This window comes from Lynx rufus, unplaced genomic scaffold (assembly GCF_022079265.1).
Source record: "Lynx rufus isolate CCGP_SWC_20201006 ecotype Redwood Valley unplaced genomic scaffold, mLynRuf1.p SCAF_2, whole genome shotgun sequence".
NCBI classification, from domain to species: Eukaryota; Metazoa; Chordata; class Mammalia; order Carnivora; family Felidae; genus Lynx; species Lynx rufus.
In genome coordinates, this window is record NW_025814834.1 from 179,564,721 (window position 1) to 179,588,948 (window position 24,228).

The 24,228-nt window shown below is 45.5% G+C and overlaps 1 protein-coding gene, 1 long non-coding RNA gene and 1 other non-coding gene across 5 annotated transcripts in view; 2 read left to right on the plus strand and 1 right to left on the minus strand.

Annotated features, from left to right (window-relative positions):
• LRP8 (LDL receptor related protein 8) overlaps positions 1-17,257 on the plus strand; it is a 76,352-nt gene extending 59,095 nt beyond the window's left edge. For 2 of the 3 annotated variants that reach the window (XM_047085226.1, XM_047085228.1), the window contains 9 exons: positions 2,524-2,642; positions 2,897-3,036; positions 4,458-4,599; positions 6,089-6,241; positions 7,113-7,337; positions 9,247-9,315; positions 12,985-13,157; positions 14,205-14,381; positions 16,654-17,257. In XM_047085226.1, the coding sequence (XP_046941182.1) occupies positions 2,524-2,642; positions 2,897-3,036; positions 4,458-4,599; positions 6,089-6,241; positions 7,113-7,337; positions 9,247-9,315; positions 12,985-13,157; positions 14,205-14,381; positions 16,654-16,692 (1,237 nt within the window). In that variant the 3' untranslated portion in view covers positions 16,693-17,257. The remainder of the gene's footprint in view (positions 1-2,523; positions 2,643-2,896; positions 3,037-4,457; positions 4,600-6,088; positions 6,242-7,112; positions 7,338-9,246; positions 9,316-12,984; positions 13,158-14,204; positions 14,382-16,653) is intronic. The other variant, XM_047085227.1, reaches the window with a different exon arrangement.
• Positions 17,258-17,837: 580 nt separating this feature from the next.
• Positions 17,838-19,176, minus strand: LOC124516068 (uncharacterized). Its single transcript, XR_006962976.1, has 3 exons — positions 18,820-19,176; positions 18,467-18,677; positions 17,838-17,913 (listed from the first exon to the last, which is right to left on the minus strand). It is a non-coding gene; the product is annotated as an uncharacterized LOC124516068 (long non-coding RNA).
• A 2,178-nt stretch (positions 19,177-21,354) lies between these two features.
• On the plus strand, positions 21,355-21,427 carry TRNAK-CUU (transfer RNA lysine (anticodon CUU)). Its single transcript has one exon. It is a non-coding gene; the product is annotated as a tRNA-Lys (tRNA).
• Positions 21,428-24,228: the final 2,801 nt, after the last annotated feature.

A 24,228-nucleotide genomic window follows, 5' to 3' on the forward strand; every position in this document is an offset into this window, starting at 1 on the left:
CTCCTGGGGCAGGAAGTCTTTCCTCAGGCTGCTGCATGCCACAGGTGGGCATCTGGTGGCTGCTCCCTTGCTCCCAGGAACAGGGTTTCCCACTGGGGCTGTTTCATTTCAAGACAGCTCTGCCCACTAGAGTGTTTCGGATCTTTTCTCACATTCCCAAATCTGCCTAACTTTGACTTTCTGCATTGGCCTCTGGAGTTACATCAAACATGTCTACTCCCTGCCCTGCATGACAGCCAGCAAGACAGGAGGACCAAGATCACTGGGTCTGCTCTGCTCCAGGCTGCCCACCCCTGTGCCCAGAGTGCCCTGGGCCCCTCACCACCCAGGCTGCCCTGATCTGGCCACACCTCCCTTTTGGGGGTAGAGATTCTGAGCAGAGCAGGCCCCCTCCCTCCCTTCCTCAGTGGGGATGTCCTGAGAGGGCATGGTTTTCGGCAGCTGTGTCATATTAAGTTTACAAGGATCACTAGCTTCTTCCAATTACTGATTCCTTAATTGTTAAACAGGGATAAGAAAATCCTCTTCTTCCAGTGAGGACAGCTGGGGGCCAGGGTGGCCACTTGAGAGAATGTGTGAGGCTCCGGGCAGTGACTTGACAGCCGCCATTTAATGAACACGCATAGGTGGACCCCACACAGGACCAGGCACCCTACAGATGCTCAGCTGTCTCACGTAGCCCCCACTTCAGCCCTGCTCCCTGTATGCTTCCCCCCGACATAGTTATACCCAGCTCATCTCCGGCCCATTATGGATCTGTCAGGCTCCCAGCAGGAAACCCACCGCATACTCAAATTAAGATCATTTGAGGAGGGCTTAACAAGGGAATTATTTTACAGAGGCATGGATGAGATCTAATGCACTGTCCCTAACAGTGCACTGAGGGGCAGGAGCAGGGAGGAGTACTTGGTCCAGGAAGGAAAGAGGGTCACCTTCAGAGCAGTAGCCAGCTGGAGGCAACTTTGTAGAGAGGAGTCCAAAACAAATATCCTGATCTCAGTGTCTCCCTCCCTCTGCTCAAATATTTTGCCGAATGCACCTGGAAGCCAGGAGGCTAGGGAGCCAGGCCCACTGATGTGGTTCGCACATGGGTCAGTTTTTTGGTGTACAGAGCAGAACGGGGATGAGTGAAGAGCGAATCCAAAGTGGCTGACAGAAAATATCCAGGGCAACCACTCGGCCCCCCGAGCCCAGAGTCGGCCTTGGCTTGACACCTGGTTTCAGCAAAGGCAGTTTTGGGGAGAATTAAACACACAGGCTCTTGAGTTCCACTTGAGTTTGTATTTAAATGTGAAGGCTGGCTCCACTGCTCATGAGCAGTGTGATCCGAGGTAAGTCAGCCCCTCTGAGCCACAATTTACTCATCTATAAAATGGAACTAATAATGAAAACATTACTTTATTCAGCAAATATTAAATAAGAGCTTGTTCTGTATCACGCATGAGCCACCTGCCGGGTACACAATGAGGCACAAGACAGACGAGCCTGCCCTCGGTGGAGCTTATAGACTAGTGGGGAAAATAGACAGTGAAATACACCAAACTACTCAAATGTGTACATAAATAAACTGATTGGGTAAGTGCTAGGAAGGAAAGATCCTGTGCTTTGAGAGATAATAACAGGGTAAGCCTACTCACAGAGGAAGGTTTTGTACTGAAGAGATGTGTAACTGAGAAGTAACCAGGGGAAGAGCGGAGGAGGCCCGAGGCTCTGTGATGGCCTGTCTGACAAAGAAGCTTAGTTCCTGCCCTGGAGGAACTAAGGAGCCCCATGGGGAGGTGTGGGGTTTGGAAGGGTGGGGATGATGGCAGAAGAGACAATCAAAGAGGTAGGCAGGGGCCTGATGATGCAGAGCTCTGTCAGCTGTGGTAAGGATTTGGGGTTTTATTTTAAGGGCAGTAGGAGAAGCCGCCGTAAAGTTTAAAAACTGGAGAGTGACAACTTGTTTCCATTTTTGAAGGCTCATTTGCCTGCTCTGTGGGGACTGGATTAGAGGGGCAGTGATGACTGCATTTGTAAGTATGTGAGGTGAAACCACTCAGCTCAGTGCCTGCCACACAAGTAGGTACTCCATAAACGGCACAGAGTAGGTACTCAATAAATGTTCAAGAAAGAAGAGAGAGAAACCCTGGACAGAGTTCTAGCTGTGTGACCCTGGGTAAGCTGTCCACTTTCTCCTCTGCACACCAGGAAAGTAAGAGAGGGTTGACAAGGGCCTTTTTTGCTTTGGCCTCTTGGACTCTGGTTAGAGCTGCCAGAAGTGGGAGAAAGGGGCTCACAGGGGTGCAACGGAGGCCGGATGAGCTCTCCGTGAATACAGGCTTCCCCAGGCTCTCAGATGAGGGGAAGCCAACGCATCTGCTACCTGTTAGATTTGATGATGGTTCCAGTGGATTTCAGAGCCCTTCCCAGTTCCCATCACGCGCAATCTTCAACATTCAGTGGGTCATTGAGTGCCGTGACATAGACAGCCCTAACCCTGTCCCCTGACAACAAGCACAATTGAGTTCTTCTTTCTTTTAGGTTCATGTATTGGTCTGACTGGGGGTACCAGGCCAAGATCGAGAAGTCTGGGCTCAATGGTGTAGACCGGCAAACGCTGGTGTCAGACAACATTGAATGGCCCAATGGAATCACCCTGGGTGAGCCCTGCCTTCCCTGGATTGGGGGCCTGTCCTACTACCTGATCCTGACCACCGTCTGGAGCTCCATGGGTTTTGTTTCTGTACCCGCTAATAGTGCCAGTGCCTGTATTTCCTGACGGTTGCCCCAGGCTGGCCTCAGTCTGAGGCCAGGCCCAGAAATATGGGTAGGGAAGAGGGCACAGAGAAGCAGAGATCCTGGTTGGGGTCCCAAACTCAAGACCCCATCCTCTGTCCCCTTTCTCCTCCCCAAGATTTGCTGAACCAGCGCTTATACTGGGTAGACTCCAAGCTGCACCAACTCTCCAGCATTGACCTCAGCGGAGGCAACAGAAAGATGCTGATTTCCTCCCCTGACTTCCTGAGCCACCCTTTTGGGATAGCTGTGTTTGAGGTGAGCCCCGTGACAGGAGACGTGGCCCTATCAGGAAACTGAAGCCTAGAAAAGCCTTATTCAAACCGATCAGCTCTCTGAGACTTCTCTAAATGGAGACAAAGGGATAGGGAAGCCAAATGTGTACACAATGTGTGAGCTCCCTGCAGACAAAGGCCTCTCAGGCTCTTGTCCTGTGTTCCCTTCCCAAGACCTCTTTCAGAGCTCTTCTCATGGGTAAGTTGCTAGACCATGTGTGTTTCCTCTCTGTACCCTCAGCACCTGGCACTGTAACCCCCATATACAGAAGTACCCAATAAAGGGAGAGAGGGAAGAAGGAATATACATTTCCATAAAACCTACTGTTAGAAATAGCCTGAGAGGTGCTGTTCAGTTCAGCACACTTTCACTGACCTTTGCTGGGCCCTGGGGTCACAGAAGTGAGTCGGACACCATCTCGGCCCTCGCAAAGCTCCCCAGAGGGTGAAGAGTCAAGACCCTCCTGAACCTGTGTTCTGACCCTAACAACCTTTCTCCTCGGGGAACGAGGAAGCCAGAACCAACCAAGGTCTCACACACCTATTTCTTCCCCTAAACTAATTCTGCCACCAAGGGGAGGGAAAGCAAGGGGACACTGGTCTATGGTGGGCATTGGCAATATCTGCTTGGAGTGACCTCACTCAGCACTGCTCTGAAATTGTGGGCAAAGCCCCACCTTCAAGTCCAGCCCCTGCTTCGAAAGACAGGTGTGTTCAGACATGTATGTGCTTGTGTATATATGTGGCATGTACATGTATGGTGTATGTGCATACGTATACATGAATGCATCCACTTAAAATTGTGCCTTTCTCTATGTGCTCATGCTTGTGAATATGTAAATATGTATACCAATACTTAGTTAAGTGTTTATGTAGGTACAAGCGTGCCTTTGTGTGTGTAGATGAACATAGGGGTATGTGTCCAGATCTGTGCATGAGGCTGCATGGTTATACCTATAAATATGGATTTGCCTACAGATGCACCTGTAGTCTTATATGAACTAAGCACTGGATGTGTATGTGTGTATAACCAGAAGCCGTAGGACAGCCTTGCAGGGAATAAGTCCTCAGCAGCTCATACATCCCCTCCAATCTTGGTCCCAGGCCCCAGTAATGGTAACAGCTATAAAGACCCAACCTTCGGTTTCTTCTGGACTCCAGGAAGCAGACCTAGCTCAGCATTAATGAGCAGTCTCCAGGCCAAGGCCCAGAATCAACAAATAGCCCTCTGTGACAGAAGGGAACGAGAGTATATGCCACAGACTAGAGGCTGAGTGTCCCCCTGCGAATCTGTGGGCAGGAGAGCTCAGGGGAGATGGCAGGGCAGTTCTTGTGACTGTGGTTTGGGGCCAGGCCCTCAGACTTACGCTCTAGCCTCCCATCCTCTGCATCTGTACCCTACAGGACAAGGTGTTCTGGACAGACCTGGAGAATGAGGCCATTTTCAGTGCAAATCGGCTCAATGGCCTGGAAATCTCCATCCTAGCTGAGAACCTCAATAACCCACATGACATTGTCATCTTCCATGAGCTGAAGCAGCCAAGAGGTGAGCCTTCCCTGGTCCCAGGTCCCCTGCCCTTGTCCTCTCCCTCCCCTGGGTAGGCTGCATTCACGTTCATGTAATGTAATGTCTCAGCACACCCAGAAGGTATAGCAACAGTCCCTCTCATTGGTAGAGTGCTTCGCTGTCACATATTTTCTCTCATTTCCTTCAGCTCTTGGTGAAATAAGGCTGGGCATAAAAAATATATAAAGCCCTATTTTTGCCTACAAAGAACAGGTATTACTTTTCTCATTTAACAACGGAGGAAACTGGCTCAGAGAGGCAAAATAATTTTAGCAGGTGGCACAACTGAAACCCAAACTCAGGTCTATCTGATTTCAAGAGCTCCTTCTGCCGTGAAGGAACACATTGCTTCTCATTTATTATGTGTACCCATTTTGCAGTAGTGTGAGCTAACGTATCCTAGGGCCATAGCAGTCCAGCTTGTTGGTTGGGAATAGAAGCCAGGAATCCTGCTACTAGGTTGTCCCGTCCTCTATCACTAGGATATAGTACTAAGTCTAACTGTAACTGAGGTGTGGGTGCCAGGTGACAGTGGGAAGGCACAGTGGGGAAAGGAGATAAGCTTGGTGCCTGATTCTAGACCTAGAAATTTAAGTAAGAAATAGACATGGGACACCTGGGTGGTTCAGTCGGGTTAAGCATCCGATTTTGGCTTCAGACCATGCGTGATCTCACGGTTTGTGAGGTCAAGCCCTGAATCGGGCTCTGTGCTGACAGCTCGGAGCCTGGAGCCTGCTTCAGATTCTGTGCCCCTCTCTCTCTCTCTCTCTCTCTCTCTCTCTCTCTCTCTCTCTCTCTCTCCCCCTCCCCTGCTTGTACACACACTCTCCCTCAAAAATAAATAAATAAAACATTTAAAAAGAAAAAAAAGAAATAGACGTGGCATGTGGCAGAGGGGGGAAACAGGCTTTGGAATTTGACAGACTTCAGTTTATTTATTTAAAAAAATTTTTTTTAATGTTTATTCATTTTTGAGAGAGAGACAGAGGGCATGAGTGGGTGAGGGACAGAGAGAGAGAGAGAGGGAGACACAGAATCCGAAGCAGGCTCCAGGCTCTGAGCTGTCAGCACAGAGCCCGACACGGGGCTCGAACCCACAAACCGCGAGATCAGGACCTAAGCCAAAGTCGGACGCTCAACCGACTGAGGCACCCAGGCACCCTGATAGACCTCAGTTTAAATCCTATCTCTAAAATCCCTAGAGTTATAACTTAGACGATTTTTTTCTCTTTGAAACTTGGTGTCTTTTATCTGTCAGTCTGGGGCATACACCCACCTCTCTGAGTTGTCGTCAGGATTGAATGATAGAGTGGGGGTAAAACACCAGACACACTGCTGGAAGGTGCCCAGTAAAAGGAGAGAAAACTTTTTGATCAAGCCGAGTGGGAAGGGGCTCATCCTCAGGAGAAGGGAGGAACTGGCATGCCTTACCTTTGCTCCAACTCTGTCTCTGTCTCTGTGCCGTTAGCTGCAGATGCCTGTGAGCTGAGTGCCCAGCCCAATGGAGGCTGTGAGTACCTGTGCCTTCCTGCTCCTCAGATCTCCAGCCCCTCTCCCAAGTACACGTGTGCCTGTCCTGACACAATGTGGCTGGGCCCAGACATGAAGAGGTGCTACCGAGGTAAGCAGACCTACCAGGAGGGCTGGCCCCTGGCAGTGCGAGACCCCCTCCTGCTAACACCCTCCATGGGCTTCTGGGATGACATATGCTCCTGGTTTTCCTCTGTCTTTTCTGGCTACTTATTGTCTCTTCTTTACCTTCCTTGTATGCTGGTTTTCCCTAGGGTCCATCTGAGGCTTTCTCCTCTTACTTCCAAGAAAAATGCACGTATACATACGACATTTTAAATTCAGTTTCAGGGGGTTTCTGGAACCCCTTAAAGACCTGAAATTAAGAACCTTTGACCCCTATGGCTTCAGTTACTGTTTATATGCAGGTGACTCTGAGCTTGCCTCTTCCTCACCTAGAACTTAACACAAGAAGAAGCCCTTTTGTGATACGATTGAGACTAATAGTCATGACTTCGGCCATACAAGTTTATATTCAACGTTCAGTCTTGACACAGGGCCAAGGCCTTTGTTTGAACATAAATCTGCTGCATCATTTGGGATTTCCATGTTCCACTTTGTTTAAAGTGGAGTGAGAATTTCGACCTAGCAGGGTAATAATATGCATGTAAAATCCTTGTAGATTTGTGTGATTTCCCCTACTCCCAATCTTTTACAGTGGTCTTCCCACACCTAATTCTGTAGTCTTGCTTTAATGACCTGTCTTCATCAAATCAGTGTGCAGTATAAACCCGAAGTGCTTGGGATTCAGCTAAAGAAAAGGTCATAGTCCATTCAGGAGGTTTAGGGAAGGCTTCCCAGAAGTGGCATTTGAGCTGAACCATGAGGATGAGTTCATAAGTATAATTCATAGAGGCAAAAAGTTAGACATAAGGCAACAAAAACTCTCTGTCCAAGTGACCTCCACGGTGTTTCCCCTCCAGCACCTCAATCTACCTCAACTACGATGTTAGCTCCTACCACAACGAGGACACTAGCCGACACTGCAAGAGCCCCTGGGACCACCGTCCACAGCCTCACCTCCCAGAACCACAGCACAGAGACACCAAGCCTGGCAGCTGTGGTCCCCAGCTCAGTTAGTGTCCCCAGGGCTCCAAGCATCAGCCCGTCTACCCCAAGCCCTGCGACCAGCAACCACTCCCAGCACTGTAAGTAAATGAGTTCTGTGTTCTTTCATGATGGGGGGATATGTGGGAAGACGAGATCATATCACAACAGAATATTGGACCTCGCTGAGGAAGCAGGTGGAGGTGCCCACCTACAATTTAAAAGTCTTAGGTGCCACTAACTTGTAGAGGGTCTTGCAAGAAGCCACTTCCTATCTCTTAGCCTCAGTTTCCTCACCTACAAAGTGGGAAGAATAATTACCCTTACCCTACATGCTTCACAAGACCACTAGGACAGACAAAGAAGGCGGTGTAAACAGAAGTGCTCACGTACACAGTCTCTTCTGTCACTGGGTGTGTGTCTCATGCATTACTGACGTGTATGAGGGCGTGTCCCCCACATTTGGAAACCTCAGAAGCTCTGGTCTCGGTTCTTAGCCCTCTCGGCAGGTTCCCCATATAGTAATATCCATAACCATGGTCTGCTTGTGCCTCTTTCCAAACCCTGGCATGAAAATAAGTAAGTTTAGCACTTATTAAATCATTGGGAGCAGTAATTGTCACTGCTAGAAACGTTCTGTCTCATTGGCCAGCAAATACCTTTTTAATTGAGTCACCTGCCAGGGGGAGTTCATTTAAGATAAACCATCTTTTAAATTCTCATCCCACACGTGGCCCGGAAGCCAGGCGGCTCAGCAGCACCTTTCTCATCGGACCCATTTTGCCGGCAGAAGCTGGGTTTCCAGAGCAGAGCACTCATCTTGAAGTTTGGAGAGGCACGTGGCACCTGGGTGAATTCCAGTTCCTGTCACCTGGGGCACAGCCTCCAAGCAGAGAGTCTCCCCATTGGCTTCACGCCGCTCTGGGCTTTGCTGTGGCTGTCGGGCGCTTGCTCATGTGCAGCAAGGGGGTGGCGGCCCTTCCAAGCTGTGCTACCCCCCCCTTTTCTCCCCGTAACACTTAGGTTGTCTTAGAGTAACTTGGAGAAACGGGCGCGCCGCGAGGGTGGCATCCGGGCCATTGCCGGGACAATCGTCTGCCCTCTTGGAGCGAGTGTAGCTGGTGAAGGCCCTCTTCACACCTCAGAGGGCCGTCAGTGGATCTGAAAAAACTGCTTTGTAAACTAAAAAGTGCTATAGAGATGTTATCATGAAGACAGTTTTAAGAGTGGAAAAGATGGCACAGCATACTTTAAAAATACAGTACATTTTCCGAGCCCTTTTCAGTTTAGAACGTGCTTTTATATACCTTATTTAGGCCTCGAAACACCCCCCACCCAACCCCCCACCCACTTTGAACCAGGCAAGGCTGTGCCAGGCATTGTGCTAAGTAAGGATTCTACATGAATTCTCTCACTTAATCTTCGCAGGATCCAGAGGAGGTAGGTAACTTGCCCACACAAGTAGGTAACCTGCCCAAACCCAGGAGTCTGTGCCGTTGATTCCACTATGTTATGTCGCATCCCAATTTAATTCCTTATTGAAAATAAGCTGGCAATGCAGATGGACAAACAGACCACCGAAACAACAGAGACCAAGGAACAGATACCGGCTGGCAAAGGCAGTTGCCCCAGTCGGTCAGCAACATGGAGACCTAAGTGCTCACTGTGCCAGGCACACCCCCCAGCTTCCTACACTGTGATACTGTGGAAAGGGTAAGAGACTCGGAGCACAAGTCCTGGGTTTGGGTCCCAGCTCTGCTGGACAGTCACTCTCTCTTGAGTCCCTAGAACCCCAGTAAGACTCTGTTTCCCCATGTGTGAAAGGGAGATAACCTCTGTCCTGCTCACCTCAAGGGAGTTTTGATAGGATCTGGAAAGACTACATTGTTCGGCATTAGCCAGGATCATCACTTTGGAATGAGGGCAGGAAGCAGTTGGGCAATTCTTACAGTGTGAGGCCAGCAAGGACTTGGGTGACAGAGCATCGTTCTGCACATTTGTGTTTTGCAGATGGGAATGAAGGTGGCAAGATGGGCTCAACAGTCACTGCTGCTGTCATTGGGATCATCGTGCCCATGGGTGAGTGTGGCCCCGAGTTACTGTGGAAAAGAGAGAACCGGTGCTCCGGGTCTGGGGAAAAGCACTAGAAAGGCCAAGCACTTAGCACACGGACCTGTCTCATTGACTTTTTCTGTCCCGGCAGCCTTCCCACCCACTTCCCAGTCCTATAATTTGGTTTCTTAGCTTGGCACACAAGGCCCCTCAGGACCTGACCCCAGGCAGCCCCCAGTGCACCCCTGCTCCCCACTATTCACACTCTGCATGCCAGCCATGTGAAGGCAGACTGTAGGCTCCATGGGGACAGGGCTGGAGCTTCTCTTGCTCGCCACTCTCCCCAGCTGCTTGCAGTGGCTGGCACGTGGTAGGAAATAAAGTATTTGTTGAATGAATGAGGAGAGCTGCTTGCCATTCCTTTAGTAGATCATGCTATTTTGCTCTCTTTCTGTTTGGTTTTCAACAAACATTTATCAAGCAGCTGCGAGGTACCAGCCTCTGTGAGGTGGAAGGAAGGTGATTAAAAATGACTAAAACATGGTTCTTGTCCTCCAAAAGTTTAGTCTTGTCGGAGAGATACACATAACAGATAATTTTGATTATGTCAGGGGAAGTCCTAAAACAAAGCCATATGTGGTCCAGTGGAAGTGCTGAAGAAGTGCTTAACTTGGAATCGGTAGGGAAGGTTTCCTAGTGGAAATGATAATGTGAGCTGAGTCAGCCAAATGAAGAAGAATCCAGAGCAACCTGAGCAGTGATAACAGCATGAAGTAAAACCAGCACCGGGAAATAGCATGGGGAGGGGAGAGAGTGGGTTTGGAACTAGAAGTTCGATATGGCCACAATATAACATTTAATCCTCACGGAGAACCACGGAGGCCGATTTATTCTCTCGCCTCCCGCTGTTCACATAGCATCCTGAATATGCCGTGTCTTATACCCGTCTCATCTCTTGGTGGGATCTTTGAATTGCAACTGTCCATTCGCAAGTTGATCTCCCTGGCTTGCCCACAAGCACCTCAAGGACAGGGACTTTGCCCATTTATCCTGGGAGTCCTCAGTATGGTGGTGAGCCAGTGAGTGAATGTTTTAAAAACTTCTACTCCGGGCAAGGGACTGTGCCAAGTGCCAAGGACCCAGGGAAGAAAAAGATAAAAAAGACTTTAAGAGCTTTCGGTCTTTAGTCAGACTTAGTCATAGAAAGCGATACAAGAGAGGTGTTAACACGTATCACAATGTGCTGTAATAGAAGCGCGATGCCCGGCAGAGGAGAGGGGATGGTACTTCTGGAGAAGATGCCATTTGAATTGGCCTTGAAAGTCTTCAACACTAAAGATGATGGAGAGACTACTTCAGGCCGATTTGGAGTAGAGTGAGTGGAAAATACTCTGAAGGTTGCTTAGTGAAAGAGAAATCAAGCCCTTTCCTGACATATTCTGTTCTATAGAAGGGCTTGTATATGTGCCTTCCCTGATACAATACACTCTGATATGATTAATATTTTTAATTTCTGCTCATCTGAGAGGTTAAAGATGAATATTCTTTCCCTGATATTTCCCTATGAGGTAGAGTATCTTTTCATAAGCTTAATGGCCATTTATATTTCATCCTTAATGAATTGCTTATTCACAGTCTTGTTTTTCTGTTGGTTCTGGTTCTTATTCTTACTTATTTGTAGAAATATTTATACATGATGAATATTAAACCTTTGTAATATATGTGACAAATATTTTCTCCCGTACTGCCTCTTGATTTATAAATGTGTTCGTGGTATCTTTTGCCATGCATAAACTTAAAAATTTTAAGTATCAGATCTGTTCATCGTTTGTGTTATGACTTCCGGGTTTTGTGTTTTACATAGGAAGGTCTGCCTCACTATAAATTATTAAAATATCTCCCTATACATTCTTCTGCTAAACATTGTTTTATATTTAGATAGCAATCCATTTGGAATTTATTATAGAGTATGGTGTGAGGTAGAGACTGAACTATTTTTTTTTTCTATAGGCCTGTTTAATTTTCCCAAGACCCTCATTGAATAATTCATCCTTCTGACTTGAACTGTCATCTTTATATTAAACTACATGACTCTCTAGACTTTGATCTGCTGCTAGCCTCTTTATTCTCTGTTCCTACGTACCAGAAGAACAACTCCGTGCTGTGCTTTAGCTTCTAATAGGGCATCATTATTCTTGCAATATTTTCTTAGCTGTTTTTTCCAACTTCTCTTCTAGATGAACTTTAGAATCATCTTTATAAAAACTATGGTGGAATCGTATGCTTTGGATATATAAATTGATATGGGGAGAATTCATGTTTTTACAATATTGAAGCTTCCCATCCAGGAACTTAACACATCTCCCTATTTATTTGAGTCTTTTGTGTCCTTTTATAAAATTTTGTAGATCATATAGGAGTTGCACATTTCCCGCTAGGTTATTCCAGGTATTTTATGGTTTTTGTTGGGCTGCTGTGAATGTGTTCTGTTCTTCTTCCATTCCATTTTCGAATTGGTTATTGCTCATTAATAAGAAAGCTATTGACTTTTTGTTAATTTTTTAAAAAATCTTTATTCATTTTGAGAGAGAGAGAGCATGAGCGAGGGAGAGGTAGAAAGAGAGAGAAAATCTCAAGCCCAGGATTTGATCCCATGAGACATGAGACCATGATCTGAGCCAAAACCAGGAGCTGGATGTTTAACTGACTGAGTCACCCCAGCACCCCTTATATGAACTGTTGATGAACTAAAATTATTTATAATAGTTTTTCATCTGCTTTTCTAAGATTTTCTAAGCATACAAAACTGATAAGTTTGGTATTCCCCCTTTCCCCTGTGTGTACCCTTCAATTCTTTATCTGTTCTTACTGCATAGATAGGTCTCTGGAATAATAAATACTAGCAATGGCAACAGGTATCCTTGCCTTGTTCCTATCTTTAATAGGTCGTGATTATTACAGTGTAACTGAAGTAAAACCCCCCTCTCTAGCATCCTGGATGCTGTCATCAGCCTCCACTTGAATGCTCATGGTGATTGTCTACTCTCTTATGAAGCTGCTTGCGCCCGTTTTGCCCAGCTCTGTTTGAGAACTTCCTCCTTTACTCATTAATATATTCATCTATTCCAACTCAGAGCTTGTGTTTTCCCGCTGTGTCCCCCTCTAGAGATGCTTCTCTTCTTGCAGAGTCCCAGCTTTGGGAAGAAACACCCCACCCCCACCATCCACCCTCCATTGGAGGAGAGAATGGTTTTCTCAGAGAAATCCAAGGAAGCAGCAGCATTAGGACAATGGTGTGGTGAAGAAATTCACTCATTCACTCAGTACATGTTGCTGAGCAAGGCACCAGGCATAGAGAGATAAAGAAGACACAGTCCCTGCCCACAAAGAGCGCAATCTAGTTGGGGGTACAGATATATAAAGTATAGTACCGTAGGCTCGGAACACACATGAGAGAGCAACTGACTCTTCCTTGAGAAGTTGAGAAGACTTCACATTTGAGCTGGATCTCAAGGGATGAGTAGTTAATAAAGGAAGAGATAGGAGAAGGGCTTCCAAGCAGCAGAAGAAGAACACAGCACAACGGCCTGAGCAACAAGGGGCAGGAAAGTTAGAGAGGCGGCGAGAAGTGTACTGACGTCTGAGCAGTGGGCTAGAGCCTGCTGGAAGTTCAGTGTAATGTGTCCCTTCCTCCAGCGGTAATAGCCCTGCTGTGCATGAGTGGCTACCTGATCTGGAGAAACTGGAAGCGGAAGAACACCAAAAGCATGAATTTTGACAACCCAGTGTACAGGAAAACAACAGAAGAAGAAGAAGAAGATGAGCTCCACATAGGGAGGACTGCTCAGATCGGCCATGTCTATCCTGCAGTAAGTATCCCTTGCTGGAAGAATTCCTTCCTTCCTTACATCCTTCCCTCTCTTCCCCCCTTCCTCACCCCTCCTTCCTCCCCTTCCTTCCCTTCCTTCCTTCCTTCCTTCCTTCCTTCCTTCCTTCCTTCCTTCCTTCCTTCCTTCCAACTTTATCAAGAACCTACCATGTGCCAGGCACTCCTCTAGGCCCTGGGGACACAGAAATGCTGGGACAGGTGTTTGGGGTAGAAGTGTATAAGGGCCACCTTATAGCTAGAGGCTCTTCTTTAGGGTAAAGAAGCCAAATGTCTTTCTTTCTGCTGAGTACATTTTCAGAACCTTTGGCCTGGAAGGGTAACTGTGGCCGTGCAATTCAAATGTATTTGTTTCAACAAACACTGTATGCTGGCCGTGAGCCGAGCACCACACTGGATGTGACATGTTCACAAGTAAGAAAGGAATGTACTCTCTTCCAAGTTGCTGGTGGGGGGTGAGAGAGAGTCACTTATTATTGTACGGCTGTGTGTGTCATGCCACGGTGGAGCTCAGGAGTCTCTCTTCCAGGAAGCTTTCCCTGGTTTCTTTGTTCTCCCACAGCCTCTGTCCATCACAGCACCTGTCACACTGTAGTCAACTTGTCTTTTTGCACATTGGTCTCCCCACTAGACCGGGAATTCCTTGAGGGCCGGATTGTCTGATTAATCTGTTTCCCTGGTGCCTAGCACAGAATTAGGTGGCTCCCAGTACATATTTGCTGAACAAATGCTATGGAAACACCAACAGGGGAGCTGTTCATTCAGTTTGGGAGATCAGGCAGGGGAATGCCTCACAGAGGCTGTGACAGATGAACTGTGTCCTTGAAAGGTTAATAGCTATTATCCAGCGAGAGGAGGAGAAAAATGGCATTCCAGAAAGAAGCATGTGCAAAGGCTGAGGGGTACAATAGGGCATGGCTTGTTGGGGGAGCAAGGACCGCAGAGTGTCTGGAGCAGATGTCATGGTTGTATAGCAGAGTCAGGGGGCTGAGTGTGACCTCATAGGTCATCCAGTCCATCCCCCTGTCAGGCGATCAGCAGCTTTGATCACCCACTGTGGGCAGAGCCCTGTCTTGGGGAGACCAGAGAACTGGAAGACCCAGCCCCTGCCCTCAAGGAGCTTTTTGTCTTGCCGGGGGAACCAAGGTCACAGCTGCACCAACTCCCGAAGAACCCTCTTTCCGAGCTGCCTGTCGTCAAGTGCAAGGTAGGGCAGTGCCACTTTGAGTCTGAGGGGCTGGTGAGTGAGGGCGTGAGCTTAGGCAGGTGCAGCCAATCCCAGGCGGCTTTCCGGTCCTGGAAGGCTGCAAATTGTAAGCTGGGTGTCGGGGCAGAGGAAAGATGAGCTCGTTGCTGACCAAGGAAAGGGTGTGTGGAAGAAATCATCAAGTATGGGGCAGGGCAGTGTGCATTGTACATTATTCATAAGGGAGACATGGGAAATGAAGTTGAGCAAGTGAGGAGGGTCAGCAGATGGCCTTGAGCCTTCCCCTTGGCCAATCATACAAACAGGTGTTTGACCAAGTTTTAAAGACTTGGGCGGGGGTGGGGGACACAGTGGACGAAGCGTTGAGCTTAGCCTGAGGAGGTGGCTCCCAGTGTCACTGCTCTGTAGCCTTGTGGTCTCAGTCACTTCTCTCTGCTCACTTCTATTTGTAAAATTGGAATGATAACCCCCATTCTGTCTGCCTCCTAAATTCATAGTGTTCGGGTGAGACAGCTCACGTGAAAGAGCTTTGTGAGTTATAAAGCTCTCTACACACGTAAAGTAGATGTGTAGAACAAATAACCACTCTGGAGGAGCTATTCCTGATGCCTCGAGGGCCTGAGGAATAAGCTCTTGCCAGTTGCAGAGAAATAGGAGATATTTAGTGAGACCTCCTATGTGTCAGACACTACTCTGTGTTTTACATACACTTCCTTGTATTGTCTTCACAGTAACTTTATCAAGTTGATATGATTAGCTGCATTTTGCAGATGGGGAAACTGAGAGTCAGAGAATCTGAATAACTGGCCTAGGGTCACAACTAAGAAGCAGAAGGACCAGGATAAAAACTCCAGTCTGTATGTACACAAAAGTCTGTGCTCTTTCCACTTACATCATGGGGCAGATGGCCTGGAATCTTGTTCAGTATCCTCAACAACCCGTTCTCCCCCCTGTCCTTGTCTTACTCCACCATCACTTCTGGGACCTACCTTTGGCCTAGAGATCTGTCTTGGAGAGAGTGGGAGGATAACAGGACCAGAAGAGAGTCTCAAGTGTCAGTGCTAGTAGAGCAAGGCCATGGTATTCTTGCAAAGCCCAAAGATGATCTGAAAGGCAGGGGGGTCACTTTTGATTGTTGGCTGTCCAGAGATGGGAAATGCTAGTCTGGTTCTATTTTATTCTGCTGGTCAAGTTGGTCTAGAATACTCTAGACCTCATGTGTGTTACTGTATTAAGCACTCTATAGACATTACCTCATCTGCTTTCTCAACGACTCTATGTGGTAGGTCCTGTTATTCCCATCTGACAGATGAGAAAACCAAGGCTCTGAGGGGTGAAGTGGTTAGCCCAAATTCACTTAGCTAAGAGAAGGATAGCAAAGCACTGGGGTCTGCCCAAGGAGTGTATCCAGGAAATGGAAGAGTGGCAAGCAGGATTACATCAGGCCCAGTTGGGGAAAGCTTGATGTGTAACCCAGAGGAGAAAACACTCAGAAGGAAAGGAAGAGAACTCAAACACTATCCGCATATTTCAAGGGTTGTCTGTATAGAACCCTCTGGGTCTAAGAGAATCAGGGAACATTAGAATATTTAAAGAAACAGATTTTATGTCAGTATAGGAAAGAAGTTAAGCCCACTGTCCACTGTTCCAATGGAATAGACCACCTCAGGGGCTAATGGGTTCAGCCCAGTACAGTCAGCCATTTGTGGGCGGGTAAGTCTAGCTAGACTAGTCTAGCTAAGTCTAGTCTATCTAATGACTAGAAAGTAAGGTTGAGGGAAAGAGGGATTGAATGTAACCAACTTGTATCACATTCTGATTCTGTATAATCAGGAGGGGTGCGACAGATTGCCTTCCTAATTGTGACTCACAAGCTAGAGACAAGTGGCTAATGGCCTGGGATTAAACATTTGCCAAAGCTAAGCCACTGAAGTTGAACAAATCTAAAATCCTATAAGGAAGGACCGAGGAAGTTGAGATCTCTGCAGGGATCCTTTACAAAGAGGCAAAAGCTACAACTCTGGATTCACACAGATCTGAGTTCAAATTTTAGTTCACCCATGTGCTATGTGATCCAGGACAAATGTTGTTAAAGCTCATCGAGTCTCAGTTTCCTCATCTATAAAATAAATATGACAAACCTGTCTCTTGGGGTAGTATGAAGATTATGTGAGCTAATGCCTATAAAGTAATAGAATGTCCGGTGCTTTGTGGGCACTCAATAAATAGCTCCTGTGGGTCTAATGGTGATTTCTTTGCTCTGTCTCCCCAGCGAGTGGCATTAAGCCTTGAAGATGATGGACTGCCCTGAGGATGGGACCACTCCCTTCATGCCTCATGGAATTCGGTCCCATGCACTACACTCTCTGGATGGTGTATGCCTGGATGAAAGGGTTTTCTGTATATGGGTCTGTGTGAGTGAGTGTGTGTATGTGTAATTTTTTTTTTAATTTATGTTGCAGAAAGGTAACCACAAAGTTATGATGAACTGCAAACATCCAAAGGATGTGAGAGTTTTTATATGTATAATGTTTTATACACTTTTTAACTGGTTGCACTACCCATGAGGAGTTCATGGAATGGCTACTGCTGAGTGACTAACATGATGTACATAACCAAATGGGGCTGACGGTCCAGTAGCTTACTCATCATTTTAAAACTATATTTACAGAGGGTATTTGGCTTGGGGGGGATTTTTTAGGTTTTGGAGTTTGGGGTTTGATTTTTTTTTTTTTTTTGGCATATAAAATGATTATGCTTTGTGGCTATCCATCAACATAAGTAAAAAAAAAAAGACGAAGAAGAAGAAAAAAATACTTCAACTCCCTCCCCCATTTAGATTATTTATTAACATATTTCAAAAAGAAGATTAGTTCTATAAATAATTTAGAGACACGAGAGTATTTATTTTTGGTATGATTGGCCCACCATACAGACTCTGTGTGCATTTACGTTTATATGTGTATGTGTGTGAGAGAGAGAAATCTGTAGAGAAGAGGCGCACCTGTGGCTGTTGTTCAAGTACATAAAGATAAGTATATTGTAAAACAGTCCACAGAGGGGTATCTGTGGTTTTCAGAGAAGCCTTTGGAAATTTGGCTCAAAAAACAGATGCCATGGTTTGGGCAAACATGTGGTGGGAGAAGCAGATCTTTTCCACCTCTGGCAATTTCTAGGACCCCAGTCAGTCATGAAAGGCCTTGCAGTTCACCTGTGGCTGCCGTGACTCCCACTTGGGCTTTCTCTTCTGTGACTGAGGCCAGTGCACAGGCTTTGCACGGCGCCAGGAGGTCTCATGAGCTCACATGAGAACATGCCTGAACCTTGGCTACTCCTTGTTGTAAAGCTCAGCATTTCAAGTAACTGCATTTTCCTTCAGGATGCTTGGGTTGACTTCATTATGTTTCCTCTGAAGCACTCCTAGGATGCCATCCTTACTTGTAGAGAGCTAAGTGGAGACATTTCTAGAACAGCCCAAGTTTACTGTAGAGACCGGCTCAGGCACCGAGATATGCTCAGCCTCTGAGACATGCTGTGAGCAAGGATAAGGACAGTGGAATAGGTTTTGTTACATCTCTATTTCTCCCTTCCTTTACTCTCTACCATTTCCTTTAGGTGGGGAATACAACATAGGTTTGCTACCATCATGTGTTCATATCGATGAAAGTGGCCAAACTTGAAGTCCTACTGAGGGAGACATGGCATACACAACATTATAGTATATTGGATGTATATGTTCAAACAGGGATTTGGTTTACTGCTTTGTAAATAAAAGGAAAAACTCTGGGTATATGTATAGATTTTTTTTTTTTCATCATGGACACTTTTCTTTGTTTTTCCTGGGCCTTGGGAGAGGCGGGAGAAATGCTCTTTTCTCTTTGCGGGGTCTACCATTGAAAACATAATCCTATAGTCCCAGAGGAATTCTGTCCCCACTGGCTCTCTTATCCAAGGTCTGATCTTTTCTTAACTCTGCTGTTCTGCCACGTCACTCCCACCAGACAGCCAGGGACAAGACACGTAAGCAAATTCTGACACCACCCACCCCCAGCTGCCCCCAACTCAGTGAAGTTTGGATGTCTTACCAGCGTGATACCCTTCAAATTTCCAGGCAGGCACTCTGGAGTTCTAGAACCCTGTTCCTAGGACCTTTCTCCATGTCACTCACGGTCTCCTAACTTCTGACAAAAACAGCTGTGTTCTGGAGCGTCGGCACCATGCTCTGCATAAACAAGCAATTTCCTCATGATAAGCATGTGTTGATAGTCCTGAAATATTCATTGAGAGGCACTGGACCTAGAATGACCAATACCAAATAGGATTTTAAAAACAGGTGGCCAACTCCTATGGAGCTTAATTAGTCACTACTACTCTTTCAAGAATGAAAAGTAAAATTATTTTTGACTGAATAAAAATGACAAGAAATATTGAGACTTACGCGAAACAAGCAACTTGTTCGATAGCCTGCCTCCAAAGAAACAATTTCCTGGGGAAATGATGCGTAGTTTCAGTCAGAGCCTGGTCTTCACACACACACACAAAATGAGAAAAGTCAGGATGGTTCAGCCTGAGACTTCAAAATGATGGCGAAACACAACTTTCTCAGAGACATCCATGTTTCCTGAATATGTTACAAGTGCAGTTTGAAAGAGACGCCCATGGGAGCAACCTACAGAAGACAAGTTGCAGAATCCTCACGTGTCGGATGGTAGTCAGTAAGATGAAGTCTGAGGAGGTCATGTCCGTCCTCCCTCTCTAGTCTTGAAGGCTTCTGAGCCTCATTTTGAGGTGTAGTTGCGTTTCTGTTGCCTTTTGCCCCAGTGCTACCATGTGTCTACAGCCAATACCCAGATCATAGAGTCATTGGATTTTAGAGCTGGAAGGAAGCCTAGAGATAATGCCAGGCGGGTAGAAGATTTATCAGACAATTTCTTCTCTGTTTAAAAGAAACTGGTCCCAGGCCTTTTCCTTCTCCAAGAGACCACTTTGAACTGCCTGAATATTATACCAAACCTGCTACCTATCTTTCCAGAGGAATTATGAAGACACTGGCAGAAAGAGCCTTCCAGAAACAGAAAACTAAAATTTTATTTATTTACTCTTGATAGCATGATTATTTATAAAATAGGTTGACGTGACCTTTAACCTCAAGATGAGATGGGAATTCGGTTTATGGCAATAAGTACTATCGGTCCTTCCAGTTTTCTCTGTGATTGCAGTATATTCATTCACTGAAACCATTTGCTAGGTACCAACTAAGTGCCAGGCACTGCAGATGTACAGGTCAAGCAGATGTTTTCTGTCCTTGCAGAGGAGTTCACGGTAACAATAGAGTAAGTCATGTGGAAACAAAAAGAATAGATTCTTTCCAGAGTATTATTAAGGCACAAAGGAGAGAGAGGTCACTTCTACACAAGGAGATGAGGAATGGGGTCAAGAAGGGCATTGTAGAAGTGACCTTGCGCTAAGTCTTGAAAACTAAATAGGGGTGTCCAGGCTGCTTCAGGCAGAAGAGACACAAGGGCATGAAACAGCATGGGGACTTTACAGAGCTGCATGTAATTCATCATAAAGAGCAAAAGGTTCAAGGGGGACTTAGCAAGAAATGAGGCTGGATGGAAAGACAGGTTCAACGTAAGCACTTTATAGAATACTTATGTTTAATTTCTGATTCAATTATGCAAACATTTCTAAGACATTTATTGTGTACGAGGCACCAAGTGCACCATGGAAAATTCATCAGGATGCATCGCCAGCACTTTGCCGACAGGACAGTCTTTAGCCTCAAGCTTTCCAGTGGCCAAAGGGAAATAGTGACTGCATTTCATACGTTTGAGTTGACTTTCTTTGAATATAAGGGCAATGGAATTGTCACAGAAGCGTTCCATGTTGTCAAGAGCCTCTGAGATTTTTCTCAACAGTGAGAAAATGAAATTTTGGAGATGTGTAGTCTGCAGAGGGAACCCCGAGCACTGTCTAGTCAGGCGCTGGTGGGAGTCGGGAGAGAGCACAGGAATGTGAGCCTCACTCCTCTCCCTAACTCCAGCCACACACTCTTTATTTCACAGAATTTAAATGAGTTAGCAATTAAACATTCAGAGTAAATAACTTCCTTTCCCATCAATGCATGAAGATAGAGTATCGGAGTCTTCTCACGCTGTATTTTTTAGGGTATTGGGGATTTTCAGGACACAGAGAACTTAGAGGTGGAGGAATTACAGCTTCAAATTTTCAGTTAATATAAGAAATCAGGAAGCTCTGTTCATTCAGGCTATGCACCATGTGCATAGTCAAGAATCAGCAGAAACCCTCTGCATTTGCAAACACTTTGTGCTATAAAAAGTAATTTTAAAAAAGCCACCTGTATATGTATATATATATATTTAAAGACATGAAGGTTTTGATACTTTTTTACAAAAACTACAAGAGAAAACATACCTGTACAAACCATGTGTTTTAAAATAGCATTTTGTTCTATACAGCCGTTGTTAATTTGGGGGTGAAGTACTGGTTTGCAGACTGCATCACATTGTACCCAAATGAATTTTCCTCGTTTGTCTTCCCCCCCCCCCACCCTCGAATGACCATATTTGATGTAACAGGCATGTTAGAATGTTGGGTCACACTAACCGTTTCTGCTTTTTTTGTCTTGTCATTCCGAGTCCCATTAGCTTCTGTGCCCAGTGCCCTTTGCAGTCTGGTTTCTGTTCCAGAAGCAAAGGGTGGTGTGCTGCATCTCACTAGCTGTACTGACATCATCTTGGTGAACGAAAAACCAAATGTGAACATTTGTAAAATGGGTGCACTGTTTCTAGAGAGAGATTAAATTCATTTTTTAAAATCTGAAAGTATTGTTTCATGGTGATGCTTTAATGGGGGGGGGGCGGTGAACTATCATTGATTGAGTCCCTAATGTGTACCTGGTATTCTACACAAATTATTTTAGACTTCAACAATCTTGTGAGATCGGGCTGCCTGGCTGGCTCAGTTGGTAGAGCATGAGACTCTTAATCTCAGGGTCGTGAGTTCAAGCCCCATGTTGGGCATGGTGCCTACTTTAAAAAATAAAAATAAAAAATACATTTAAAAATGATTTTAAGTCCTGTGAGATAAATACTATCAATATTATCATCCCAATTTTATAGATGAGGAAATAGGTGAAGGAACTGCCTGAAGTCACACTGTTACATTTAGTATCCCCAAAGTACATGTACCACATGTAGCCCTTCTGGACACATGGCGTTCTCTGCCTAGATTTTCCTTCTCTGCCTCTTCATCTGGCTAACTCCTATTTGTCCTTGATACTCCTTTTAGGACCATTCCTCCACAAACCTTTCTCCATTCTCTTAGACCCAACTCCTAGGGTTAGGCTTCCACAACAAATTTGCCTATTTGCATACCAATACTTCTGCCCCACCTCTGCTTCCAAGCCACTGAGGCTGCTTTTACCAAGGTCACCCAGGACCTCCTTGATTATAAATCTTATACTCTCAGTCTTTATCTCCCTTGACCTGGAAGCAGTATTTAACACTGCTGACACTCCTTGGATCACTCTTATTTTGGCTCACATGACAGCATATTCCTGGTTTTTCTCTGGCCACATCTCCTTTACCTACCCTTTCCGTTATGGTATTCTGTCTCAAATCCATCCGCTTTTATTATCTCCATTGCCACTACCTGAGTACAGGTCACCATTATCTTGGGTTATCATGATCGTAGATTAACAACTACTTATCTGAAGTTCATATTTCTAATTCTTTCCATTTTCCAATCTACAATATTGCAGCCAGAGTGATTTTTTTCTAGAATGGAATAGGTTGTGTCACCACCACCCTTTCTTTCTACTTCCCTGCTTAAAGCTCTTCGTCGGTTTCCCTTGCATTAAAATCCAATACCTTTGGGTTGTAGCTCACACTCCTTAATATGGCTTGTAAGCCATTTGTCTTCTGCCCCGTCTCCAACCTCATTACTATATTCACAACCTCATTCTGTATTCTAACCACACAGTTCTGGGCCCTCTGTGTGCAACATTTCCTTCAGGAAGGCAGCCCTTAAGCCCCTAGACTGGATTAGGAGCCATCCTGTGCTTCCATAGTATTCTGTGTTTCCTCTGTTTGTAACCTTTATCTCTACATAATAATCACTCGTATGCTCCTTAATTGCCTTGTCTGCAAGTTCTATAAAGGTCTGTCTTGCTCACTGTTGTATTCCCAGCACATAGCACAGTAAATGCTCAGTGAATCATGCTGAATTCAGGCACATCAAATACACAGACCCTATTCTTTGAGCTACACCATGTTGTCTCATGCCCCCAAACCTGGATCACTTTACAGCCTGACTGGAGTCCAGTGTCCTTTAAATTTTCTCAAAACTTTCGTTATTTACCACATCTGCACATGCCTGGATTCAGCAGTTACACTATAATTTTTATAATTTCACTCTTGGAAAATAACCTCATGGTGATTACCTGACGTTTCTATATACTTAATTTCAATTACCACCTCAAGATTGTTGTGAGGATGCAAAGAACAAGCACTTATTAATGGGTTCACATTTATTAGGTGCTTAATACCTGGTGATTCCCTTCTCTTTAAAAAAAATTTTTTTTAATATTTGTTTATTTTTGAGAGAAAGAAAGACAGAGCATGAGCAGGGGAGGGGAGAGAGAGGAGACACAGAATCAGAAGCAGGCCCCAGGCTCTTAGCTGTCAGCATAGAGCCAGATTTGGGGCTTGAACTCACTGCGAGATCATTACCTGAGCTGAAGTCAGTTGCTTAACCGACTGAGCCATCCAGGTGCTCCCTGCCTTTTTAAAAAAATTTTTATTTAAAAAAAAATTTTTTTAATGTTTATTTGTTTTTGAGAGAGAGAGAGAGATCGAGAGAGAGAGAGAGAGACAGAGTGTGAGCAGGGGAAGGCCAGAAAGAGGGAGACACAGAATCAGAAGCAGGCTCCAGGCTCTGAGCTGTCAGCATAGAGCCCGACGCGGGGCTTGAATTCAGGGACCGTGAGACCATGACCTGAGCTGAAGTCAGACACTGAGCCACCCAGGCACCCCTTAAAAAATTTTTTTAAAGATGTTTATTTTTGAGAGAGAGACAGAGTGTGAGCAGGGGAGGGACAGAGAAAGAGGCTGACACAGAATTTGAAGCAGGCTCCAGGCTCTGAGCTGTCAAAACGGAGCCCGACTTTCTCTTTTTTATACAATTCCCTTGTTGCCACCCATATCCAGTGTTTTTTAAGAAAATGCCTTATGGTTTTATAGTAATTAATTTACAGTTTGCAAAGTATTTTTCCAGTTTCCAGAATATTGTTTGCTATCCTTACAACAGTCCTGCTAGATGTAAAACATTATTTTGCTTATTTAAAAAATAAACTTGAGGTCCAAAAAGTTAATCAGTTCGCCTTCAGTCACAGTGAATCACAGTCATTAACACAAGCCTCCAGTGATTTTTCCCCATCCCATGCACTCTATACTCTGCTACCGATTATTTTTTTCAGGAAGAAAGGGAGTAATGGTAAGACTGGGAATGAGAATCAGGGACCCCTACCTGAATACAGAATAGTATACAGTTATAGTAGCCAGGTCCCAAGAATGATGCCATCTCAGCACTGTCTCTAGAACTGATTTCATTACCTTCTCTGGCTGGAACTTAGATGAGCCTAAGCAGGCTTCTTCTTATTAAGAATTATTATTCTTCTAATAATTAGGATTTTGATTGTTCTTTGCCTACTCACGGAGGAAAATTTTTCCACAGCCAGAAAACTTTCACTGAGGTCAACCACTTTGACCTGAAGAGACAAGGGCCTTTTGGGCATTTGTCCTCAGACATGGCTTATCTGGGG